The sequence below is a fragment of the Tetrahymena thermophila genome, assembly GCF_000189635.1.
Source record: "Tetrahymena thermophila SB210 genomic scaffold scf_8254820, whole genome shotgun sequence".
Lineage (NCBI taxonomy): Eukaryota > Ciliophora > Oligohymenophorea > Hymenostomatida > Tetrahymenidae > Tetrahymena > Tetrahymena thermophila.
In genome coordinates, this window is record NW_002476575.1 from 220,033 (window position 1) to 243,645 (window position 23,613).

General features: G+C 21.3%; 4 protein-coding genes across 4 annotated transcripts; 1 reads left to right on the top strand and 3 right to left on the bottom strand. All coding sequences in view use genetic code 6, as the record gives it.

Moving 5' to 3' along the window:
* Positions 1–430: 430 nt before the first annotated feature.
* TTHERM_00701150 (glycerophosphodiester phosphodiesterase) lies at positions 431–2,332 on the bottom strand (the record flags this gene model as incomplete). Its single annotated transcript, XM_971734.3, has 2 exons — positions 431–1,093; positions 1,931–2,332. 2 exons carry the CDS (start codon positions 2,330–2,332, stop codon positions 431–433), a joined length of 1,065 nt encoding a protein of 354 aa, XP_976827.1.
* Positions 2,333–2,738: 406 nt separating this feature from the next.
* TTHERM_00701160 (YKT6-family R-SNARE protein) lies at positions 2,739–3,350 on the bottom strand (the record flags this gene model as incomplete). Its single annotated transcript, XM_971735.3, has 1 exon — positions 2,739–3,350. One exon carries the CDS (start codon positions 3,348–3,350, stop codon positions 2,739–2,741), a length of 612 nt encoding a protein of 203 aa, XP_976828.1.
* Positions 3,351–4,953: 1,603 nt separating this feature from the next.
* Positions 4,954–10,011, bottom strand: TTHERM_00701170 (hypothetical protein; the record flags this gene model as incomplete). The annotated part of the gene is made up of 1 exon (XM_971736.1): positions 4,954–10,011. The coding sequence occupies one exon, from the start codon at positions 10,009–10,011 to the stop codon at positions 4,954–4,956; it is 5,058 nt and encodes a 1,685-aa protein (XP_976829.1).
* Positions 10,012–14,830: 4,819 nt separating this feature from the next.
* Positions 14,831–23,284, top strand: TTHERM_00701190 (tetratricopeptide repeat protein; the record flags this gene model as incomplete). The annotated part of the gene is made up of 24 exons (XM_971738.2): positions 14,831–15,128; positions 15,191–15,241; positions 15,298–15,393; positions 15,450–15,470; positions 15,939–16,033; positions 16,094–16,147; positions 16,246–16,293; positions 16,350–16,383; positions 16,534–16,547; positions 16,608–16,706; positions 16,781–16,846; positions 16,900–17,010; positions 17,213–17,243; positions 17,300–17,355; positions 17,423–18,901; positions 19,271–20,167; positions 20,274–20,360; positions 20,418–20,769; positions 21,042–21,236; positions 21,361–21,445; positions 21,559–22,335; positions 22,472–22,850; positions 22,930–23,129; positions 23,197–23,284. The coding sequence occupies 24 exons, from the start codon at positions 14,831–14,833 to the stop codon at positions 23,282–23,284; spliced, it is 5,613 nt and encodes a 1,870-aa protein (XP_976831.2).
* Between the last annotated feature and the right edge of the window lie 329 nt (positions 23,285–23,613).

Genomic DNA, 23,613 nt, shown 5'->3' on the forward strand with positions numbered 1-23,613 from the left:
TTTCTACAATAATAAATTAATAATTAGATTAATATCTTTAAAACAAATATATAATAGTGTAAATAGATAAACATATAAAGAATTATTTATTTTGATTATTAGAATTCCAAAATATATATCATCATAAATATTTTTATTATTTATTTTTAAAAAGTTTTTTATTTCATATAAAATCAAATTCATTTTTTATGTTAATTTACAAAATAATTCAATTTTAGCAGCATTTGCTGATTTTTATTTATTAAGACTTTCCACATTATCAAAAAACTTCAAAACAAAAATTTCTTTGCATATTATTATAAATAATTATTTATATATATAAACTCAGTTTTTAAAAATGTTGTTGTATTATTTAATATATAGATAAAAAACAAATTATTTTATTTTGCTGAAAGAGGAGGTATATTTAAATAAATGTAAATACTTATCATCAAATTTAAGCTATTATCTTTTCATTTTATCTACGTATCATAACAGCGACACTGATAGCAGCTTCTGGGAATTCAGAAATAATACCAGTTATATTTAAAGTTTGGCAAGCAATAACGTATTAATCAATACTGTCATTACCCCAGGTCAATTGATCATCTCTGAAAGTCCAACCGTGTATTTATAAACCAGCAGCTTTAACTTAGTCTACAACTCCAGTGGGTTTCTTGGAAGTATTGTTAAAGAATGAGCTAATTTCCAAACCAACTGTAGTGGCATATGTACTAGTTTGTTGGAGAGAATAAGGAAGTGAATTGATTCTTCCAAGTTAACTGTTAGGTAAGTCAGTAATATTATGCCATAATTAGACTGTTGGTGCATCAAAAGAGTGCAATATAATAGGGGCATAAATAGAAGCATTGTACATAGTGTGTAAATTAAACTCTCTGAGTAAATCAACAATTTTTGCTCCTTACTCAAAGTGATAATTATTAAGATAAAAATCTCTATCCTTAGATTCAATTACTACTCCTGCAATTCTATTATCAAGATTTCTTTTACCTTAATGTTGTTAGTTGAATTATATAAGCATTTCTATGGTTTCTCTTAAGCTTGGGAAAGTAAAATAGGTGTTCAAATCTTGATTTCTTCCTTAAACTTAAACCTGATATTTCAAAAATAATAAAATTTTAGAAGATAATAGGAATAAAATTATAGCTAAAATAATGTAGAGGCAATAAAATTTCTTTAAAAAAATAAATTTAATTTAATTAGTAAAAGAGTTTGTTGATTAAAATTTCTAAAAATCGTATTGTAATTTAAGAAGTCACAAATAAACTCTGAAAGATAGAGAGAAAAGTAAGCTATTTTATTCTTTGATTAATATTTGATATTAATCTTAAATGGTTTTATGGTATTTATTATACTTTATAATATCACTGCAATCATTCTTTAAGCTTATAGATTATTCTCATGGAAATATTTAAATTGAATATTAATTTTAAGATTTATAAATATTCTAAATTTTTATATTAAATCCTCATGTTTTAAAAGGGAGAAATAGGGTAAATATTTATTTTATTTTATTATTTCAAACAAACATTTCATTTGAAAATATAATTTTTTAATTTGCTTCACTAATTAGTCTACTGTGGATAAATATAATTTAACCCAAATGTTTGAAGTATCTTAGTTATTCTTTAAAAATTGAAAACAATCACATTTAATCTTTATTTTTCTATTTCTTAATCAATTTTATTATCAGTAAATTACAATATTTTTTGATTGTTATTTCAATTATTTTTTTCTTATTTATTCAAAAACTAATTTAATATAGCTAGTTTTTTATGTTTAAAAAGTGCAAAAATGTGCATTTTCATTTCTTTACTAGCAGATAAAATGATATTTAAAACTTAAATTGATTAAAATTATGTTATGCCTCACAAAATTATAAATATAATTAGATGTTTATTTAGTTATTTAGCAAGAAATTTGGTTATACCTATTTAATTTTGAGGGTTTTTACTTCAGCAAGGGTGAAGTCACAAATAAACCAATCAGTGACATTTTATCCATCAATCAATTTAGTTGATTTCTTATTTTTGAATTCAGTTCTATTAGCAACATCAGTAACACGAGAAAGAGTTGCATCATGAGAAACTAAAAGAACGTTATCTTTGGTAACTTGGACATCTAACTCAAAGAAATCAGCACCAGCATAGATTGCAGCTCTGAAAGCTTCAAGAGTGTTTTCTGGGAAAAGAGAAGAATAACCTCTATGAGCAATTACCAAAGGTCTATTTTTAGCTACTGTGTAGTCCCAAGTAGTATTATTTGTTACACTAATACTAAGACATCCAGAACACAAAAGGATGGCTACTAACAAAATTTTTAAAGCTGCCATAAAATTAGCTTGTTTGCTGATTTTTCTTAATTGTACTAATCTAAATCAAAAATTTTAGTTGTTTATTATTAATATAGTGAAAAGAACAAATTCTTCTTAAATTATCCAAAACTGAGAGAGATTTCTATCAATGAAAGAAGAGTGTGATGTAATCTAAAATTTACGCACAATTAAGGTAGGAGATAACTTAATTTCACGAGTATACTTTAATGGGAATTTAATAAGAGTTAGGAACAAATAACTAAATAAAATTACAAGCCGGCAAGAAAACAAAAAAAAACAACATAAAATTAATTGATCAATAAAAAATGTAAGTGATGCTAATTTTTTCTAAGAAGAGCATATTTTATAGTGAATTATTTAATAATTTAGAATGTATTTATATAAACAGATAATTAACTATTTTTCAAAAAATATTGCAACATTTTTTATTCATCTTCTTTGAATTTTTATATAGTGTTTTGGATGCAGCACTAAGATCTTTGCTCTTTTCTACTAAAACATCCAAATCACCTTAAGCTTCAAGTAATTTGTTAATATTTTCGTGTAGGATGACTTGGATTTCGTCTACTTTATTCTATACTTTTGTTAATTAATCAACATTTGCAGGGTCTGAGTAATCTTTTAAGACTTATTGAACTGCTGGAATTTATATTTTATCATCTGATTTTATAGCTTAATAGCCATTTCCTAGCTTCTAGAAAAAGCCATCTAGAGCTTTTTATAAACCTTAATATATAACTCTTCTAGCTGGATATGCACCTTCTGTAAATGCATATGCAACTACATTGTGATTCAAAGAAGCTAAAATGTAGACAAAGTAGTCTTCATGTTTAACTTCATGTCTTGAGCCTTTTTGAATGCCAACAAATGATTCTCTTACTATGAACTTAAATGAATCTCTAACAGTACCTCTTGAAAACACGCTTATTGAACTATCTTCATATTCTCTTACTGGGATATATACCTAGTTGTCAGTAGAGTTTTTGCAAGCGCACAAAATACCTAATAACTTCATTTTTAATTTACTTATTATATTATTAACTTTAGTTTTTACTTATTTTAAAATTTAATATTATAGTTTCAATGTAAATAATATTTATTTCAAATTACTAAAATCGATTATTTAATTTGTATACAAAAGAAAAGCATCGAAAAAAAAAAAAACTTATTTATTTATTAGGTAATTTGAATTAAATATTCGTTTATGATAACCCTTCTATATTTATCTATACATGCATGAACCTATATATTAAAAAGAGAAAAAATAAACAAAATTCACAAAAATTTCTAAACTAATCATATGATTAATTCAATAAAAATATATTAAATAAATAACTAATAGATTATTTTTCCTATTTGGAAATATCAAAGCAAAGCCACAGTAATTTATTCATAACTAGTAAATAAATAAATTTAAAGAGTCTAGTTATATTTAGCAAACAGATTTTTCTTTTATTTTACTCCAAACTGATATAATTGCTATTTACTTAAGTTCAAAAATCCTACAAAATATTTTGAAAAAATAGATATCTGCTTTTTTATTATTAAAAAAAGTGTTAAAATAAAAATAATAGCCTAGTTTTTGACCTTCTAATTATAGAACATTTATTTTTTAAAGGCAATTTTTGAAAACAAGATAATACTTTTCTAAATTAATTCTCTTGCTTGATATCTATCATTCAACTAAATAGTATTTGAAATAGATTTGCTTATTTTTTATATTTTTTAAAAAAAATTTAACTCAATTACATAAAAATAAAATATTTAATTTTAAACTTTAAGATGAAAATAAAAAATGAACAATTTTCTTAAATTATCTATTTATAGTACAAAAAAAAAAAATCAAATTTGTTTCTTATTTTCTTAAAAATGTAAATTAAGGAAAGTGATACTGACTAACAAAAGATAATTTATTATATTCAAATTATCATATTTATAATTATTGAATAACTATTTTTACTTTTGTTTTTAAATATACTACATAAATTTATTTTTTAAAGAGAGTTTAGTTCGAATATTTTTAAACCAGTCTATTTGTAAATATTTAATTTAAAATTTAATATAAAATATTATATTATTTAAAAAAATAAGGTTTTAAATTACATATTTTATAAACTTAAATATTAATTTAAAGGATTTGCTGTAAATTTATTGTTAATAATAAGTAAAAATTAATTTTTTAATTCTAATGAAAATTTAAAATTAATAGATTATTAAAAATAACAGAATAAGATAGATATAAATTAGATAGTGACTTAGTTAATAAATTTTATACTTAACTAATTTTTATATGTTAATTTTTACCTTTTAACTTAATAATTATTTAACTAATAACACATTAGATTTTATTTAGAAAATGTTTCAGCTTTTAGGTTAGTATGTATATATTATGTATTTATGTATTTATTTATTTATTCATTTATTTAGTTTATTTACTTTCATATTTGTATCAAGTAAAGTACTCCAATTTGATTAAGATTGTATTATTTATTGATTGGGAATTACTTTAGACTAAATTTTACATTTTTTTTAAATTTAAAATAAATAAGAAAGGTTGTAGAGAATGAAGTAATTAAAATTTTTTATTAATAACTAATAAAATGATGATGACTTTAAACTCAAATTTAAGCTAATAATTATTAATTATCATACTATTTATTAGTAGTTGTTTTGCTCTTAAATGGGATATTAGTTAAATTGTAATTTAGTTTAGGTATTTGTCCTAAAATGTTTGAGTTTTGGCTTTCGTTATTATTTTTCAAAGAGCTGCTAAATAATTAATTTTATTAATTTGACAAGTTTGATTAATTAGAAGGAATTATATTTTTAAAAGAATCAGCATTTAAATCTTTAGTATGTAGTTTATTATTTTAATAAAATGTTTTCAAGCCATTCATATTTTAAGTTGCTAAAGAACTCTTTTAGTTTTAATTTATTCTTAATTAACCAAATTAAATTTAATTATTTGAATTTATTTTATCAAAAAATGTACTATAGTTGTTATTTAACTTTTAATCTATTGTTGTTATTGCTCTTTCTTTGTTTTAAAAAAATTTAGTTTATTTATCTTAATTTAGTTGCAAATCCACAGTACACTTGCTTGTAATTTAACTTTTTAAGTTATCCAATTAATTTTTTTGGTTATTCTTAATGTCCTTAGCGCTATTCAAATTTAAATCCTTAAAAATTATTTTCTTCTACTACTAATGTTAACTGTAAGATACATTCCTTACAGAAGCAGATTACATGGCTTTTACAGCAACTTCTAGTATATTTTAATTTTATATGAGCGAAATTATTTAATTTTATGAAGAATTACTCTTATGTAATTTTAGATCTAACTCAGCTTACTCAGAAAGTTATTTTTAAAATTGTTCTGGATCTTTTTATTTCGGTATTTCATTGTCAATCTTTAATAAAATAGATCTTCTAAAAGAATTTCCAGGAAATAGTTTTTATTTTTCTATATCTTCTATAGGCATTAGTACTGCACCTTCAGTTTGCATTTTTTATTTTGTTAGTAGAGTTTCTTTGTTTTTAGAGTAGAAATTGGAAGTATCTTCTTGAGTATTATAAATAGATTGATTAGTTAATAGCTTATCAAATACCTTATTATTATTTATTTCATCTTAATCTACATCTATATTTTCAGGTTTTTATGAATCTTAAAAATTGTTTTTAGCATTGTCCTTCTTTTAAGAAATCAAACTATTTATGTTAATATAAGCTGATTGATTTGAAAATGTTTTTTTTTCAATGTTAAATTTATTGTTAAGATTAAACATATCCTATTATTAAACAGAAGATGCTATTGTTGATAATGTTTAATTATTTTCTAATTCTTATTATCTTTAGTGAATTTAAAATCCTATATTAGAGTTGCCATCTAAAATTTAGTTAGCGTTCATATAACTCATGGGTAATGAAGTTCCATTTTGTTAACTTTTTGATTATACAATTTATTAGATCTACTGACTATCAATAACAGCACTCTCTTAAAAAAATTTGTTGGAACTATTATTTGATTTATTTCTACTACTAAATCTTCTAATAGATCTGAAAGAATTTCTTTCTTACATTTGAAGTTGAGCTTTTTATTATCCCTCTTAATTTGTAAATTATAGTTGATCTTAATCAGTTTTTCTATATGATTTTAATTTTAGAGGAGTTTTTATTTTTTTTTAGTAATTATGTCTTTCATCATTTTCAACAAATGAAGAAAAATTCTTATTTCCTAGGAAAAATTTATTGTGAAAGGCTTTTGAAGTTTGTGGAGACTGAGGGATTTTGACACTGTTAACTTTATAACTAGGTTAAGAATTGATAATTTATTCTTCTTATAAATTAATAGAAGTTTATTACTAAAAAATTTCTTTTTAATTTTGTTGAAAAGAGTCATCATTTTTATCAAATGAATATTGTTCATAACAATTAAATGAATCTTTTTAATTAAGGTTTATTTGACCTAATTAGCATTAATAGTCATCTTATTGGTTTTAAAATTGAGTTTGCTCATTATTGTAATTGTTATTAAGTATTTCTTACTTCTAAACAGTATTATCATCTATAAATTACTATATGTTTACACTTTCCTTTTAATTTGTTATGATTTAAAAATCGTCTGGTTGAAGTACATTGCTTATATTAATTATATCCTTGTTATTTTAAGTATCAAACATTTTATCTGATTTTTGTCTGTTAGTATCTTTGAATTCTGTGATATCAAATTAATAATTTTCTTAATTATCTTTTATATCTTGATTCACATTTTCTTGTATTTCAGTAAACTAATTTATTTCTTATTTTTCAAAAAGTTGAGGGCAAATTTAAATTTGCTAATTGATGTTATTGGTTTTCAATGAAGTACCATTTTCAGCTTTTTCTTTTGAGTTTTATTTTTAAATAGAAGGAATAAAATCAATACTTAGATGATTTTGTTCTTCTTAGATAGAAAATATCTCCTTGCATTAATATTACATTTAATCGTCATTCTCTATTTTAACTCTCTATTCATTGATCTCTTTTTTTTTTTAATCTGGGATTATTTTCTAAACAACTTTAGATATTTTCAAAGGAGCCTATTCTTGTTCTGACTCCTAATCGCTCATGTAATAAAATTCTATGTTAACTAAGGAAGCTGTATTTGTGTTTCTTATTTTTTTTTGCTTAGAGTTGTTTCCGAAATTGAATCTTTTATGAGAAGATTTTACTGACTAAGAGAATTATTTTTATTGTGACTAAAATTAATTTTAATCAATTTATTCTAATCGTATTTTATTAGCGATTTATTATTATGTTAGTTCAGATTATTGCATTTTTTAATTGTTAATATTACTATTTAATTGTTGTAGAGTTTCTTGCTAAGATGCTACTATATTTTCAATAGCGGAGTCCTGCCTTTTGATATTATTAAATATATTGCTGATTATATTTTTTTCTTCTTTTTTTTCGACTTTTTGCATTAAATTCAAAATGAAGTTGTTAGGTTAAATGGAATCTCTCTAAGGATTTTATCCCATCACATCTATATTTTTAGGAGATTAAAATAATTTTTAATCATTTTTAATCTTTGGACTAAAGAAGCTATTTGGGTGATTACTCCTTTAAGTGTTTTTAATTCCTAAAAGATTAGAACTTGAGTAATAGTTAAAGTCATCATATTCTGAGGAGTTTTTTGTACTATAATGCTATGCTTTATGCAAAGGAGTTATTTTGTTTTTGCTTTAGTTATTACTTGATTTTGATGTTTCTTTGATAGACTCTGGAGATGAAGAATTGGAATTTCTGCCAAAATCATTTATTTATTAGAATTTCTATTTTAAGTTAGATCTGCTTTCATAATTTTTTTCTATTCCACCATAATCTGATAAATCTTATTTTGATTAATGGTAGTTTGGTAATTCAAATTAAAATATCTAATTATTAAATTTATTTGGCTTATCGCACTATCCTTTATTGTCCTTATTCTTAGAACCTAAAATATTTTCATTTTTATCTAATTGAATGAATTTAGAAGGTGAATTCTAGCTTGTTTGAGATTTTGCAGAGTTTAGAAACTAGATATCAGTAATTTTTTCTTCTTCTTTATCAGCATGCTCGCTTTTTTAAACCTTTGTAGATGAAATAGAGTCTTTGATTTTTTCAGTTAAGTTATTGCTGCCATTTTTGCTTGAAGAAATTATCTGTTTGCTTTATTATTAACTACATTCAAAATACATTTCTTAAGTTTTGGATTGCTTGAGTAAGTTATGGTTACTGTACTTACATTTTATTGTTTCTTCACAGTGAGTTTACATGAAATTATTCTGTTTAATTGCATTTCTCGATGCTGAAAACTAATTTTAATTATTAAAAACTTAACTTTGATTTTCAGTATTTTTTTAATCAGTAGCGTTAAAAAAAATTTCTGAATACTTTTTGCAATTATTTTAATTATTTTTGTCATTAACTTAATTTTCTGCTTAATCTTTTTATTAATTTAAACTTTCATTCTTATTTTCCTTCTATACCATATAAATTTATTTGTTCTCAATTCTCTACACATCCTTATTTTTACATTTTTTAGTCTCTTTTCCATTGATTAAATTATAATCTTTACTCATTTCTTCACACTACCAATCATTCCTTTCATTATTATTTAAATTTTTGTATTCTTAAATATTTTATTTATTATTTTAGACTTCTTTTATTTCCTATTGATAACCCAACTTACTAAAAATTGTTGTATTTTTTGGTTCAATTTACTCCATTTTGTTGATATTATTCACAAACATTTCAATTTCTTTATTTTTGTTTACATTTAATTGAAAATACTATATTTTTTTAGCTTCAAAAGGCTTACAATAATTTAAAACGAACTCAAATTTTTAAATATTCTTAGTGAATTTGATAAAGTCACAGTAGAACTAGTAAATCCTCTATACTATTAGGTGATTGTTACTTTATCTGAATATCAGAAGCATGCAGTTTTCACAGAAAATCCTACATTTTGCATAATACTTCTCGAGATCTGCAAAGAGGGATATTGTGAGTTCCTTTAAAAACTAATATTTATTAGAATACTTTGGTACAAGCATATATTACAAAATTTTATCAAAAATATATATAATAGTCTCTAGTACCTTAATAACTATTTCCATGTCTTCTATTTCTTTTAGTAAAATATCCTATTTTTAATTATTTTCTGCTTCTTAGTCTTCTTCACAAATATCTAAATTGTTTTCTTGGATTTTTAAAAATACCCTCGTGTATTAAGCAAACTTCATAATATACTTGAAATAGTAGAAAATAAACTATGATGCTAAGTATTAAAATTAGTCAAGATGAGGTGCTGGCTTAACAACATTTTTTAGCAAATCCTGACGAAGTTTCTTAAATTCATTGCTATCATGATGAATATAATCACATAAATTTAAATTCTTTGAATTCGAAATGCTTGCTTAAACAATATAAAGTATTTTAGCAGAATAAATCCACTTTTTGAGTGATATCTGTTTCATATGATTTACTAAGATAGCATAATTGTCTATGCTACACTTTCCTTCGAAGATTTCTAGGCACTTTTTAAAGTGCTTTTACTTTGGAGAGCTAAATTCATCATTCCAAGAAGCTTTAATAAGTGATTTTTCCAGCTCGGACTTATTTAAGACCTATAATTTATGAGAAATGTGTTTCATAAACAATTTGATAAATATAAATCAAATAATGAATAGAAAGATTTATAGTCTTTTGATATCAAATAAAAAATATGAATATATTAGTTAGTTGTTAATTAATTAATTAAGAAATGAATTTGCCTACTTCTATTTGCTTATGATAATAATTAAAAGTTAATTAACTTAAAAAAATTATTAAGTAGAGACAACCAATATTAATTAATTTTTACAAGTAATACTTTCTATCCTTTTTATGAGATTACACTAAAATTAATAAACAACAATCATAAGAAAGTTTCTCAGAAAACGAATGTTATTACTTAGAATTAATTTTTAAAACATACTTTTGTTCATTGATTTATTCTCACCTTTATTACATACCAAAAAATATTTATTGAATGGTTGATTGATCTTCGGATCTAACTAAAATTTATATTAATATTTCCTCATAAAAATACTTCTGATTGAGCAAAAATTGAAAGTATATAAATGCTATTCAAGCCAATATTTAAATAAAAAATAAATTTGTTATTTGCTTCTATTTATTACATACTGAAATTTTAAAGACTTAAATAATTCTAAAGTTTTTTGTAAAAATAAATTCATAGTTAAATTAAAAAAATATAATCAATAAAAAAACATAGTAGCTACTTACAATTAAAAATGATATTCTTTCTATCATAAAGTTTTAAAAAGAGATGATTTTTTTTTCAAATTAACTTACTAACAAATAAATTTCAATTATTCTAACTATTTCTAAAATAGTTTGGTGTTTTATTTTGACTTTAATTGTTTTCTTTGCTGAAAACAGAAGATTCGTCTTTCATTCTTTATGGCACCTTTAAAAGTTTTTAACACAAAAAATACTTTCCAAAATATTATCATAGGAATGTAAGCTTTTATTTTATGTCTCTATCTATAATGAGTTATTTGAGTTTAAATGGCATTTTTCAAATATTTTATTTGAATTTGAAAGTATCTATATTATAGAATCAATCGCAATAAATCTGTCAATCTAAATATTATTTTAAGGTAAGTTAAAAACCAAAATTTGATTAAAAACTTTAAATAAAAAATAATATTTATTATTTAAAAGAATTATTAAAAATATCTAAATCAAAATAAAATATTTTTTATCATATTAGCAACCACTTGTAATAAATTAAATAATATATTTTTCAAAATTTGTATTAAATTTACAGTAAAGATTATCTGCATTCTAAAAATTGATAAAGTTTACTAAGCAATAAAATATTTAAAGTATTTATTATTTTATACAATTAAACTAATAAAATCATTTCTTTTATACTATAAGTACTCATATATTAACACCCTCCCCCTACAAACTTTTGAAAAAATTTTGGGTGTTAAAGACTTTAAATTTTTATTTAATTTTTTTAAAAATTAATATCAAGAATTTTTATTTCTATGTATTTTAATAAAACAATCAAAAATTTTCCAAAATGTTATCAGAAAAATACTGGCTTAAAAATAAACAATAAAACATATTCAATAAAAATTATTTAAATTAATTATTAATTATATTATTTATTACTTATTTTAATTTTACAAATTGCTTGTTATTTACAAAAAAAATATATCTCAAAGCTAAATAAAATATTGACTATTTTAAAAAGGTTAACAAAAATTTATTTATTTTTTTTAAAGACCTACTAATGATATTTATAAATAATTGGTCAAATTTAAAGTTAATTTCTTTCAGCTTTTCACACTTATGATTGATATGGAATTAAGAAATGACAATAACTCCTTCAAGAAGTAATTGTTTTACCATTTACTTAGGTCAAAAGGTATTTTAGATCTAATATATAAATAAAATTTCTGTGTTAAGTATTTCATACAAAAACATACCTACATTTTTTAAAATTTAAATTAAATTCTTTATTATATTTTTATTTTTAACAAAAAACGCTGATTTGAAATAATTTAATATTTTTATTAAAAGATAAGAGGAAGTTAAATTAGAGAAATAGGAGTATACAAATTAAATAAGATTTAATTAAAATGTATGAATCTTTCTAATTTGATATTAGATCTTCAGTTGAATAACTAAATTTAATAAAAAACTTTTTAAAAAATAAATAAATTTTAAAATAATTCAAAGCATAACTTACATTAGCTATTAAAGCTATTCTGCTATTGGTATTGGTTTATCTATTTGAGTAAAACTCTAAGTTGATGCTTGATATTTCTTAAAATCCTATTTAAGCAAAATTTTTAAGGCAAATAAAATTAATTATCTTAAAAAATATAAAGAAAAAATATCCATTATTTTCTTTGCTAATTTTATATTTTATTATCAGAATAGATTTTTTTTTCATATTTAATTCAATAATATTTTAAATAAGTCTTACTTAAAGTAGTTTAATAACTTAAATAAATAAATGTAAGATATATTTTAAAAAATTAGTTCTACAAAAAGTAATATAAACTGTTTAAAAATAATATAAAAAGTATTTAACTTTTTAAAAATGAACTTAAAAGTTTTAATATATTTTTATTTTTAATTTTTTTAATAAAAATAAATTTAATTTTTTTAGGTGAAGTATTAGAATTTTTTCTAAAGTATCATTATTTTCTAGTTAAAATGAAAAAAAGAATATATAGTTTTTAAATAAATTTTATTAAAAAAATTTATGAATTCAAATTTAAAAAATAGAGTGGGTATCGTATTATTTAACACAAAAATTTTAAAACATATTCACAGTTTTTAAATTTTTATTTATATGTTTATAAATTATATCTAAAATATTTTTTGAACCTAAGTAAAATAATTGGTTAAAGTTAGAAGTGCAGTTCTTTCAGCTTTTTATATTCATGAGTATATGGAATTTAGCCTTCAAGCAGTAATTGTTTTACTGCTTTCATATGTGTTTTCATTTTGAGCTTCCTCATATCATTCTATTAAATTAATAGGAGTGTAATTAATAGTTTTAAAACGTATCATCAGTAAGTCTTTAATCAAAATTTTTAATTTTTTGTTTTTTTTATTTCAAAAATTAAAAAAATAATTTTATTTAATTAAATATTCATATCCAAATAATTACAATTAAAAACAATTTTATTTATTTTCTTAAACAAACTTGAAGTATGCTAAAAAAATTAAATTATAAAATTAAAATATTTTAAAAATAAATTAATTTAATTTGAACTTTAAAAAATTTAGTTAAATTATTAAACTAGTAATAGATCAAGAAAAATGTTTTGAAAATTTCAAAAGATATATTTATGTTATTGAATTTTTATTTAATTAAATATGTAATTAGATAAGAAAAAAGCAAATAATTATTTTTTTATAACTTAATTAAATGGAATACCTCTTTTAGAATAATATGCCAATCAAAATACCTCCTCCCTCCACAAAATAAAAAATTTTTTGGTTTTTATAGAAAATAGGGGGGGGGGGGGGGGGGTCAAAAATTTTTTAAATATTAAAAATTAATTAATTGAAGAAATTTTTTATTTGAAATTTGATTTGAATGAATAAATTTTATAAATTACCATACTCCCTCCCTTAAGATTTATTTGAGGAAAAAGCTTCGATTAAAGTTTTATCTTTATTAGCTTTTATTAATTATTCTAATTCATATTTTTTATTTAAAGTAAAACTAATTTAAATTGGATTTAGAATATTTAAATAATAATACAAATACATCCATTAAGAATAAATAATATAAATTCACAAATGATATTCAATTATTATAAACACTTTAAATAATCTAATTTATTACTTTAAAGCTATTAAACAACATCATTTTAATTGAGAAAAAATTGTTTATCATAAATTATCTCTAACATAATTCTTGAAAAACTAAAAGTATCTTAATAAAATATTATTATATTTTTTTTGTACTTTAACCAATTTAAGTAAGTAAATACATTAGGAAATATGTATCTAATCTTTAAAATTACATATTTTATGATTTTTAAAAATTTCATTAAAGCAATTAAGGATCAAATTTTCTATTAAAATATCTATTTTATCAATCAATTGTTTAATTGACCTATCTATCTATTTTCTTTTAGATTTTCTTTATATGGTTTTTATGATCTATTTCTTCAAACATTTGAAGGGAAAAAATTTTTGTATAAATATATTTGGATATTATATGTTTAATCCATAATTTTAATATATTTCAACAAAATTAAAAATGTTAAAAATTCCATTGGAAAAAGCTTAGCATTTTTATGTTTGAAAAATGAAAACTTTTAAAAAATAATTATATTATATTACTTTTGACTAGAAAATATTTGTTTAACCATTAACTATCTAAAGGAAGAAACAAATCTTTAATACATTTAAAGAGTTAATAATAATTCAAGTAATTAATAATTTAAATTCTAAGATATCAGAAACTATTTTAAATTTAATTATTTTAAAAGATTTAATAATACACTCAAATATAAATCTTTCTATTCTAATATACGTGTATCCGATTATTATTTGACAGTTTTGAAAATAATGTCATATTTCTTAATTACTTCATAATCTATTTAATTGAAATTGTCCATGTTAAAAACAAATTTGTTGATTAAATAAAATAGAGTTTTGTTTATTTAGATTAATATATATATATATATAAATATCTTCTCAAATATTTACTCTAATTCTTGCTGAAATTTTTCTTTTATTTCATTTAGAAAAAAATTTCATACATAAATACATGAAATACCTGATTTCAATTCAAAAGCAGCAAATTATCTATATACTTTTTTTAATAATATAAAATACAAAAAAAAAACTATTTATTTTACAAACACTTTTATTTTTTTCGAAATACTAAAATAATTAAGTAGAAACAAATATCTAAAAGGCTGTATGAACGTAAAAACCGTTAGTGAGAAGCCAAAGTCGTTTAGGCAATCATAAAATGATAAACTTAGACTATTATAAAAATAAATAAATGATTAGTTAGATAGTTTTAATAAAAATTTCGAAGTAACATAAAAAGATATTTTCGAAAGCTTGTGTAGCATACGTTTAGCAATCACAGAAATTTAAAATTTCGCAGATAAGAAATTTAGTTTAGATTAAAGCAGGTAAAATGATTATACAACTTAGGCAATAAACGATTCATATTCAGATCAAATCTATTAATTTACAGAGCCATTACAGCGTATCTAAAAATCTTCATATTTTTAATGATTAAATTAATGCATTTACATAATTAATTAATAGAGCTAGTCGAAAAAATGAATTTTAAAGAAGAATCAAAAGAAAAGAATAAAAGTAATATTTTAATTTCTTTTTAAACTATCTAATCTATTTGATTGTTATAATAATAGAGGCTATTAAGGAAGGCATGAACTAAAAAGATCTTAATAGTTTTTTAGTTATTATTAATCAATTGATAAACTTAACAAAAAATCAGTCATATGATAGTAAAATTTAATTAATATTAATTATAAGTATTTTAATTTTTTTTATTAAATAAAAGATGGAAAGCAAATTATTAAAGGTAAATCATTCATAAAATAAAAAAAAATATTTTATTAGCTAAAATCGTTTTTGAATACATAAATATTTATGTTAATCATTCATTTATTATGTTTACTATGCTATTTTTCAACATAATAAAAAATTGAATACCTCCCTAAAAAATAATAAATTTATTAGCTTTTAAGTTATTAAAACATCTAAATATGCTATTGGAGGTAGTTTTTGAGCACAAATAAAACAAATTTCTATTATGAAAAAAAAGTTCTTATCCATTTAAATATTAAGTGGTGTCTATTTGTCTATTTATAATTCTTTAAGAATATATTATAGATATTAAAATTAAATTAGCACTTTACAGGTTTAACTCAGATAGATGGCTCAGCTTATACATAGATATTTAGAAAAACTAATGAATGAATGATTAATTTAATAAATAAATAAAATAAAAACAGAATGATATTAGCTTAATAATTTTATTTTTAAATAGAAGATTAAAGAAAAATGTATTAAAGCGCCATGCATTATTAAACACACTCTAATACTTAATCAACTTAACATACTTTAGGCTAATAAAGCGAAAGCGTACATATAATTAATTTAATAAAAAAAATAATAATGTTTTTTCTTAATGACAATTTAAAGTAAAAATCAAGTGGACATGGTCAAGCTACTTTTCTCGATTATTCAGTACCATCAGTAAATTAACCAAATTTAAAAATAAAATACTTACTTAATATTATTTTTTTTAAATAAGAAATTGAATTTAAACTAAATTATTTTTAAAATTTACTTAGACATAAATATAAACTTAATGGAGTAGAAACTAAAATTAAAATATGGAAGTAAAATTAATTTGATTTTAAATTAGTCATTTTTATTTGATATCCTTTTGATTTAGGAATAAACTAACTAAAAGTCTCAAAAAGATCAAGGTAAATAGTTATATATTTTTATACTTATTTATTCGCTCAAAATTCCTCCTTACTTTCATGTTTATTTACTTACTTATTTATTTGCTTTTAATTATAAATTTTATAAAAAATTCAATTATTTTAATTATTTTAAAATTAAAAAAACATTAGACAAAGAATCGAGCGTATACTTGTTTGATACAATTAATTAATTAACTAATATATCTTTTATAATAAATGGTTAGAGACCAACTGAAGCCCAATAAAAATTTTAAAGCTAAAATTATTATTAGAACTAATAAAATTAATTAATACTCCAAACTGCTATGAAAAATTCATCTAATGTAAATTAATAAAATCTAAATTTGTTTTGTTCTGTAAAGCTTTTATACTATAATTATTAAATTTAAAAATAAAGCCAATTGAATAATATCCTAATGACGAAACTTCTAAAAAGTTTTCTAATAAAGAAACTAATCCATTTGTAAATAATTTTTTAATTAACTAATTAATTAACTTTATTATAATTAATAATAGAAACTAACTGAAACCCAATCTAAATAGTAAAGTCAAAATAAAACTCAAAATAATTCTTAGAGCTAATCAAATTAATAGATAACCCAAACAACTACACTAAATTTTTCTTAGGTACATTACATTAAGAATTTATTCATTAATATATTTATAGATTGATCAATAAAACATAAATATAATTTTGACCATAATTATATTAATAGAGTTATAATAATCCGTGTCAACAACTTATTAATTATAATAAGGAAAAGTTACAGGAAATAATTTAAATTTTTAGTTATTATTTTATCTTAAATTTTTTCAATAAAAAAATTAGGTTAATATCCATAGTGAACATAAAAATCAAGGTATGTCAAAAAATAAAATATATTTAATTTTTTAATATATTTATTAAATTAAATAGTTTAACAGAATGTTAACTCATCCTTAGGTATTAATTAAGCAAATAATGATATACCTGTAATTTTTTTATTTTTATTTTTACTTTTATTCTAATACTTATTTTTATATGATTAAAATTGGAAAGGTTGTAGAAAGAAAGATACTGGTAGCTGATTAATACTATAAAATTATACCAAATTAATAAAAAGCGATAGAAAAAGTGAACGAGTACTTTAGTAAAAATCAATAAAATTGGTAGGCTGTAGTTTAATAGTAAAATCCAGCAATAATTGAAGATAAATAAAAAGTTCATTCAAGATATCAATCTGCTTAACCATATTCTCCAAATCTAATTAATCAAGGTTTTGTGGAGATAAATAATCCTTAACAATTTAAGAATAATGAAATTGAATATATTGCAAATCAAAATTAGAGAATGTATTATAAGATTATCATGAGAAATTAATTGACAATGTGTTCTTAATTTTGCGATCCTGATGAGTAAGTTAATGGTTTTAGGAATCCTGATCCTGGATATGATTTTTGCATTCCTCATAATAAAACGATATTATCAGCTAATAACTACCTTTATCATTCGTCTAAAGGTAAAAAAGAATTAGTAAACATGAGATTCACTCTACATAATCGTATTCGGTAACAAGATTCTTAATAAGAAAAGGAATTAAAAAAATATCAAGAGTTTAAATCTATTTTAGAATCAAATATCCCTATTTCTAGTGTTAGTAGAGATCATCCTAACGATTACTTTCCCTCAAAAAATTAGCAAACAGTATCTGAAGTAGTAATAGGTATCCTCGATTAAAGTAGTTCTGAAAATGAAAAATAGATAAAAGAAGATGACAAAATAAACTAAGATAATATGAATTTTTTGCTTAAAATATATCACAAAAAAAGAATAGATGAAGAATCCTGGTAAGAACATATTCACGAACTTAAGAGTAAATATTAAGAAAAATCTAAACTAAGCAATAATAAATAACTTAGCAATATAGCAAATATATTTGCTAAAAATGAAAATATTAAAAGCATAGCTAAAGAAATACATGGAGATATTTAAAATTTAAAAGATTTGAGGTATGCAATTTTAAATAAGAGTATTCACTCTGAATTCATGAACGACCTCTGTTACACAATCAATAATAAATTAATCACAACTTAAGAAATATAATATGAAAATGATGTATTGAGAATAAACGTCAATAGATCCATAGATCAAATAACAAGTAGTAATGGATATTTCTCATATGATGAAACTAAAGTGTGTGAAATCTTCTATTAACTAACATGCTAATATTATGGAAATGAGCTGTAGGAACAAATTAAATTATATAATTACCTTCCAATCACTCTGCTCAAAAGCTCAGGTTATGAATAAAAATGGTTAGTCATTGACTTAAAAGCAAATTAAATTAAATTAAACGAGTATGATAGTGATGAAGATATTGATAAAGATGACTAAAAAAATAAGCAGGATTCAAAAAATCAAAAAAATATAGATGATACTATCAAAAAGCTTAAAGTATTAAGCATCTACACTAAAGAGTCAAATGCATAATTTTCCAAACATAAGCAAGCTGTTCTTGAAATTAAGGGTAGTTAAAAAGTAATTAATTTACTTAATTATTTATTTATTGAATAACTATTTGTAAATTTGGTTAATTGATAATTTAAATTTAAGGGAGATCTAAATTTATTTGCATAATACGTTTTTATTGATTTTAAATTAGCAGTTTAACCTTTTATGAGGTGGTTTAACATGAATAAACATTTAAGAAAAATAAAAATTTTAAAATAAATAAAAAATAAATGGATTTTTTACTATCAAAAAACAATTACAATTTATTTTTTTATTTTAAAAAAAAATTTAATAAAAACAAGCTAAAATAATAAATAAATCACAAGCACTTTAGATTTGTTTAAAAAAGATTTAAGAAGATATATAATTTAAATTTTTTAATAATATTTAAAAAAGTGTGCATATAACATAGACTCAACGACAATAGCAACAAATTACTATCAATTATCTTTGGAAAAAATGAGAAACCTAACTTTGGGTGACTAAGAACTTATTTAGGTTTTTTACTTAGCTCTTAAAGAATTATAAAATATATTTAAAAATGGATTTCATTTTTTAAGCTTAAACCCAAAAAATATCTTTTTACACATAAAGGCTACAGGTAGTTAAAGATTTAAAGTAAAGTTCCATATCGACAGTAGTTGCTATAAACCAACTCAATATTACAACCCAACTTTTAGTCCTGGGCTGATCAATCAGAATTGGAGTCCTAATTCTTATGATGATATGAGCTATTTTAAAAAGTAGACTCTTTATAATCTCTGTTTAAGTTTTTTACATATTATAACATTAAATGAAGATGATATCTATAATTTAGATCCTGAAACCATTTTAAACATAGGATGCAGAAACACTTAAAGAAATTTAAAGACGAATTATCCCAATTTCTGCAAATTTTTGGAAATTATTCTAATTTATGGAAGCACTGATGATGTTAGTGTTCTTATCAATTTAATTAAAAAAGACTATATTGAGTAGTAGTCTAAAAATAAATAAAAATTTGATTTCAGTATTCTCCTACATAACAAAAATAATATGTAGAAAGTTATTGATACCCAAATTAATAAATTCACCAAAGTAATTTAAGAGTTTTTTACCCCTCGAAGAATCTATGAAAGAGTTATGTTCTTTTACTATACAAATTAATTCTAACAACTTAATTCTAAAGGAGAGACTGAAAGGATCTATCTTTACGTTGATTAACTCCTTAAATCACTCAACAATCAAGAAAAGATTGTTTAATTGTGTCCTTAGAATTTGCTGATTAACTTAGTATCTATCTATTTAACAAATGTAATTAATTAAATAAATTCATAAATAGATTCCAGTTTAATAATTAATTAATTTTTTAGCACTAAAATTTAAATTTATTTTATTTATTTTTTATTTATTGCAAAAGATTTTATTCTACCAATTCAAAGAAAAAGAAGTTTAAGAGCAATTTAACAAAATATGTAGCTTGGAAACAATACACTTCACTGAAACTGTAATAATTTATTTTAGTTGATCTTTGTATAGTTTATATTAAATAAAAATTAATTAGTAATTATGTAGAGCATTGATTGGTAAACAAACAGTGAAATTTTACGTTGCGTTGGAAAAATCTAATTAAACATGCCAATTGAGGAATATTGAGATAAAAGAAGATGATCTGAAAAAGAATTTAGCAAATAAATTTATTATCTAAATCTTAAAAGAAAAGCCAAGACTATGCGATAGATATGCCTAAGATGATGTCCCTTCAAAAATAAAGCTAAAACTAAATGAAAGAAGATTTTCAGAAGTTTAAAACTTGATTGATTAATATTATAAGTAAAGAGAGAATTATAGAAAAAGTATATTCTTTACTCCCATTAAATTGAGTTATTATGATGACATGATCAATTGTAGGATAGGTAATTTAATATTTATACAATTATTTATTTATTTATTTATTTATTAAATATAAATTTTAATTAAGATTGTTTTTATTTTTTTCTATCAAAAAAATTAATTAAAATTTTAGTATTAAAATGATTACTTTTTATTTAAAATTGTAAAATGTTTCTCTCCTTTAAATTTAAAATTTTATCACAAATTTATTTTTGAATTTTTAAAATTCAGTAATAATAAGATTTTTTTTTTATGCTTATGATATCTAAATTTCCTTCCAATAATTTTTAATTAGGTATTAAAAAGATGATAGAAGCTTTCTTATATACAAACGAAAATTTTGAGCTAAAGCTTAATTTGTTTGGCTGGGAAAGCGTAGAATCTGCAAACGGGTGTAATTCAGTAGGTTATGTGCTTTTTTATCTCAGAAAAATTAAAGAATCACAGTCATATGTAGAGCAAGCTATTTTTTGGAGTGTTGCTTACAAAGGTAAATAAATAAATTGCTTAATTTATACTTACAAATAAATAAACATATTTTTAAAATTTTTTTTTTTTTTAAATTTTTAAAATCTACAAAAGACAAACTAATTTACTATTTGATTAAATTTTAGGTACTGATAATGCAGAACTTGCTACATCTTATAACAACATTGCTTACTTGGTTGTAAATAACAACGAAATAGAAAATTCATTGAGGTAAATATACTAATTACTACTTTTAAGAACTAAAATATCTAAATCATTAAATATTTTGATATAAAAAAAAATTTAACTATTTTAATCTCATTTCATCATTTTAAACTGAATAGATATCACTATAAAGCTTTGAAAATCAGAAAGTAGCTGCATCCTAAAGGACATAATGATTTAGGATCAACATATAATAATATTGGATAGAATTTAACAAGACTAAAAAAGAACAATGAATCGCTTCAATACTACTAAAAAGCTATGAATGTCTGGATAAGATTAATGGGTTACAAGCACAACACTGTCTCTCTAGCTCTTAGCAACATTGCAAATACCTATACTCAGATGTAGAAATATGATCACTCCATTATTTTCCATAGAATTTCATACTCTGTAAGATACCAAACTCTAAAGTAAGAGTCAATTGATGCAGGACAACTTAGCTAAACTACAGAATATGTCTAAATCAATAATCATGATCTTGCTATTACTCTAGATAACATTGGTTTTGCTTATACAAAATAGGAAAAATATGAAGAAGCTCTCAAAGTACAAGAATTAGCCAAGAAAATGTGGAAAGAACTTTGTCAAAGAAATCAAACCCATCTTCAATCCTTCATAGTTTCTCTGAATAATCTTGGAAACACTCATAAAAAAATGAAGAATTATGACAAGTGCTTTTAAGAAACGTACGATACCTAGAAAATACTTAGAGAATGCAAAGACAATAACTTAGTGAAGTAATAGTAAAATGTTATCCGTAATATCAAAAACGAAATTAACAGGCATGTTATTATGACTCTAAGAGAAATTAATTGCTATCTGCAAGTAAATTAAAGTGAATAGGCTATCGTTCTTCTCTTTAAAATAGCTCATCTTTACGACAGAATTTTAAAGTATTAATTTATCATTATTATTTATTCTTTATCCTTCCACTTATAAAATCATTCACCAAATATACTTAATTAATTTTTTAAAATAAATTTTTTCTTTGATAATTAAACTAATAAAAAATTAAAACCTTAAAAAAAGTTAAATTCAATTAGTTGAAGAAATGAATCACATTTAAGGATTAGATGATAATATTAGCTTGCAAAAAATAGGGATTACGGTTAATTAACATGATGGAATAAAAAAGATATTCCCTTATATTATATTTAATAAGTAACCTTATTTCATTAGAATTCCTCCTAGGTGTTTTCATTCTAGTTAAATTGATAATGCTGAAAAAGAAATTGAAAATTAATTTAAAAGCTTATAGAGTGAATACGAACAAGCATAATCTTAAATAATACAAAATTAAACAACACAAGGACAAAGTTCAACTATTTAATATTAACAAAACAGCTCTTCTTAATAAAATACTTAAAGTACAATAACTGAAAATTATAATACTCAGTAAAGAATCATTGTAAGCAAATTCAACATTTATAATTAACCAATGCCATTAAATATATTTTTTTTAACAACTTTTTCTAAATCAATAAAAGGATAAAAGAAACTAACTTATTAAGGCAAGATAGGAGTAAGCTCAAGTAGAATTTATGAGAATGGATACTAAATTTGCAAGTCTTCATCAATTTATAATGGTCCTTCTTTTATTTTCTATTGGAGACATACTTTTTGAAAAAATTATTATCAAGTTAAAAGATGCAGAATTTCAAAAGCAATCTAAAGAAATATTTACTGAGTAAATTTATATTTTATTACAACTTAATTAACTATTTATTTACATACTTATTTATTTATTATAAAAGGCTTAAATACATTATAGATGCTCATATAACTGGAGATATTGGCAAAGTTTTTAATAACTATAAAGTTGCTTTTGAAAGGAGATAGTGAGAGTATAAATGTATTAGCTTTATAAACAAGCAAACAAGCATTTCAATATATTTATTTCTGAAATTTAAATATAAAGTTTCTATAATAAAATAGTAAAATATATATGTTTAAAAATTAATTCAATTTTAAAGCTAAAAATATAAATTTAAATACTTTACCAAAAATATGAAAAAAAAATAAACCATTTAGTTAAAACAAAATATTAGAAGATAAATAAAAATAAATTTTTTAAAAATTCAATCTCGCAAAAAACAAACAAAAAGACGATGATAAACAAATAATAAAATTGTGAAATAAATAAATAAATATAGATGAAAAAACAATAAATA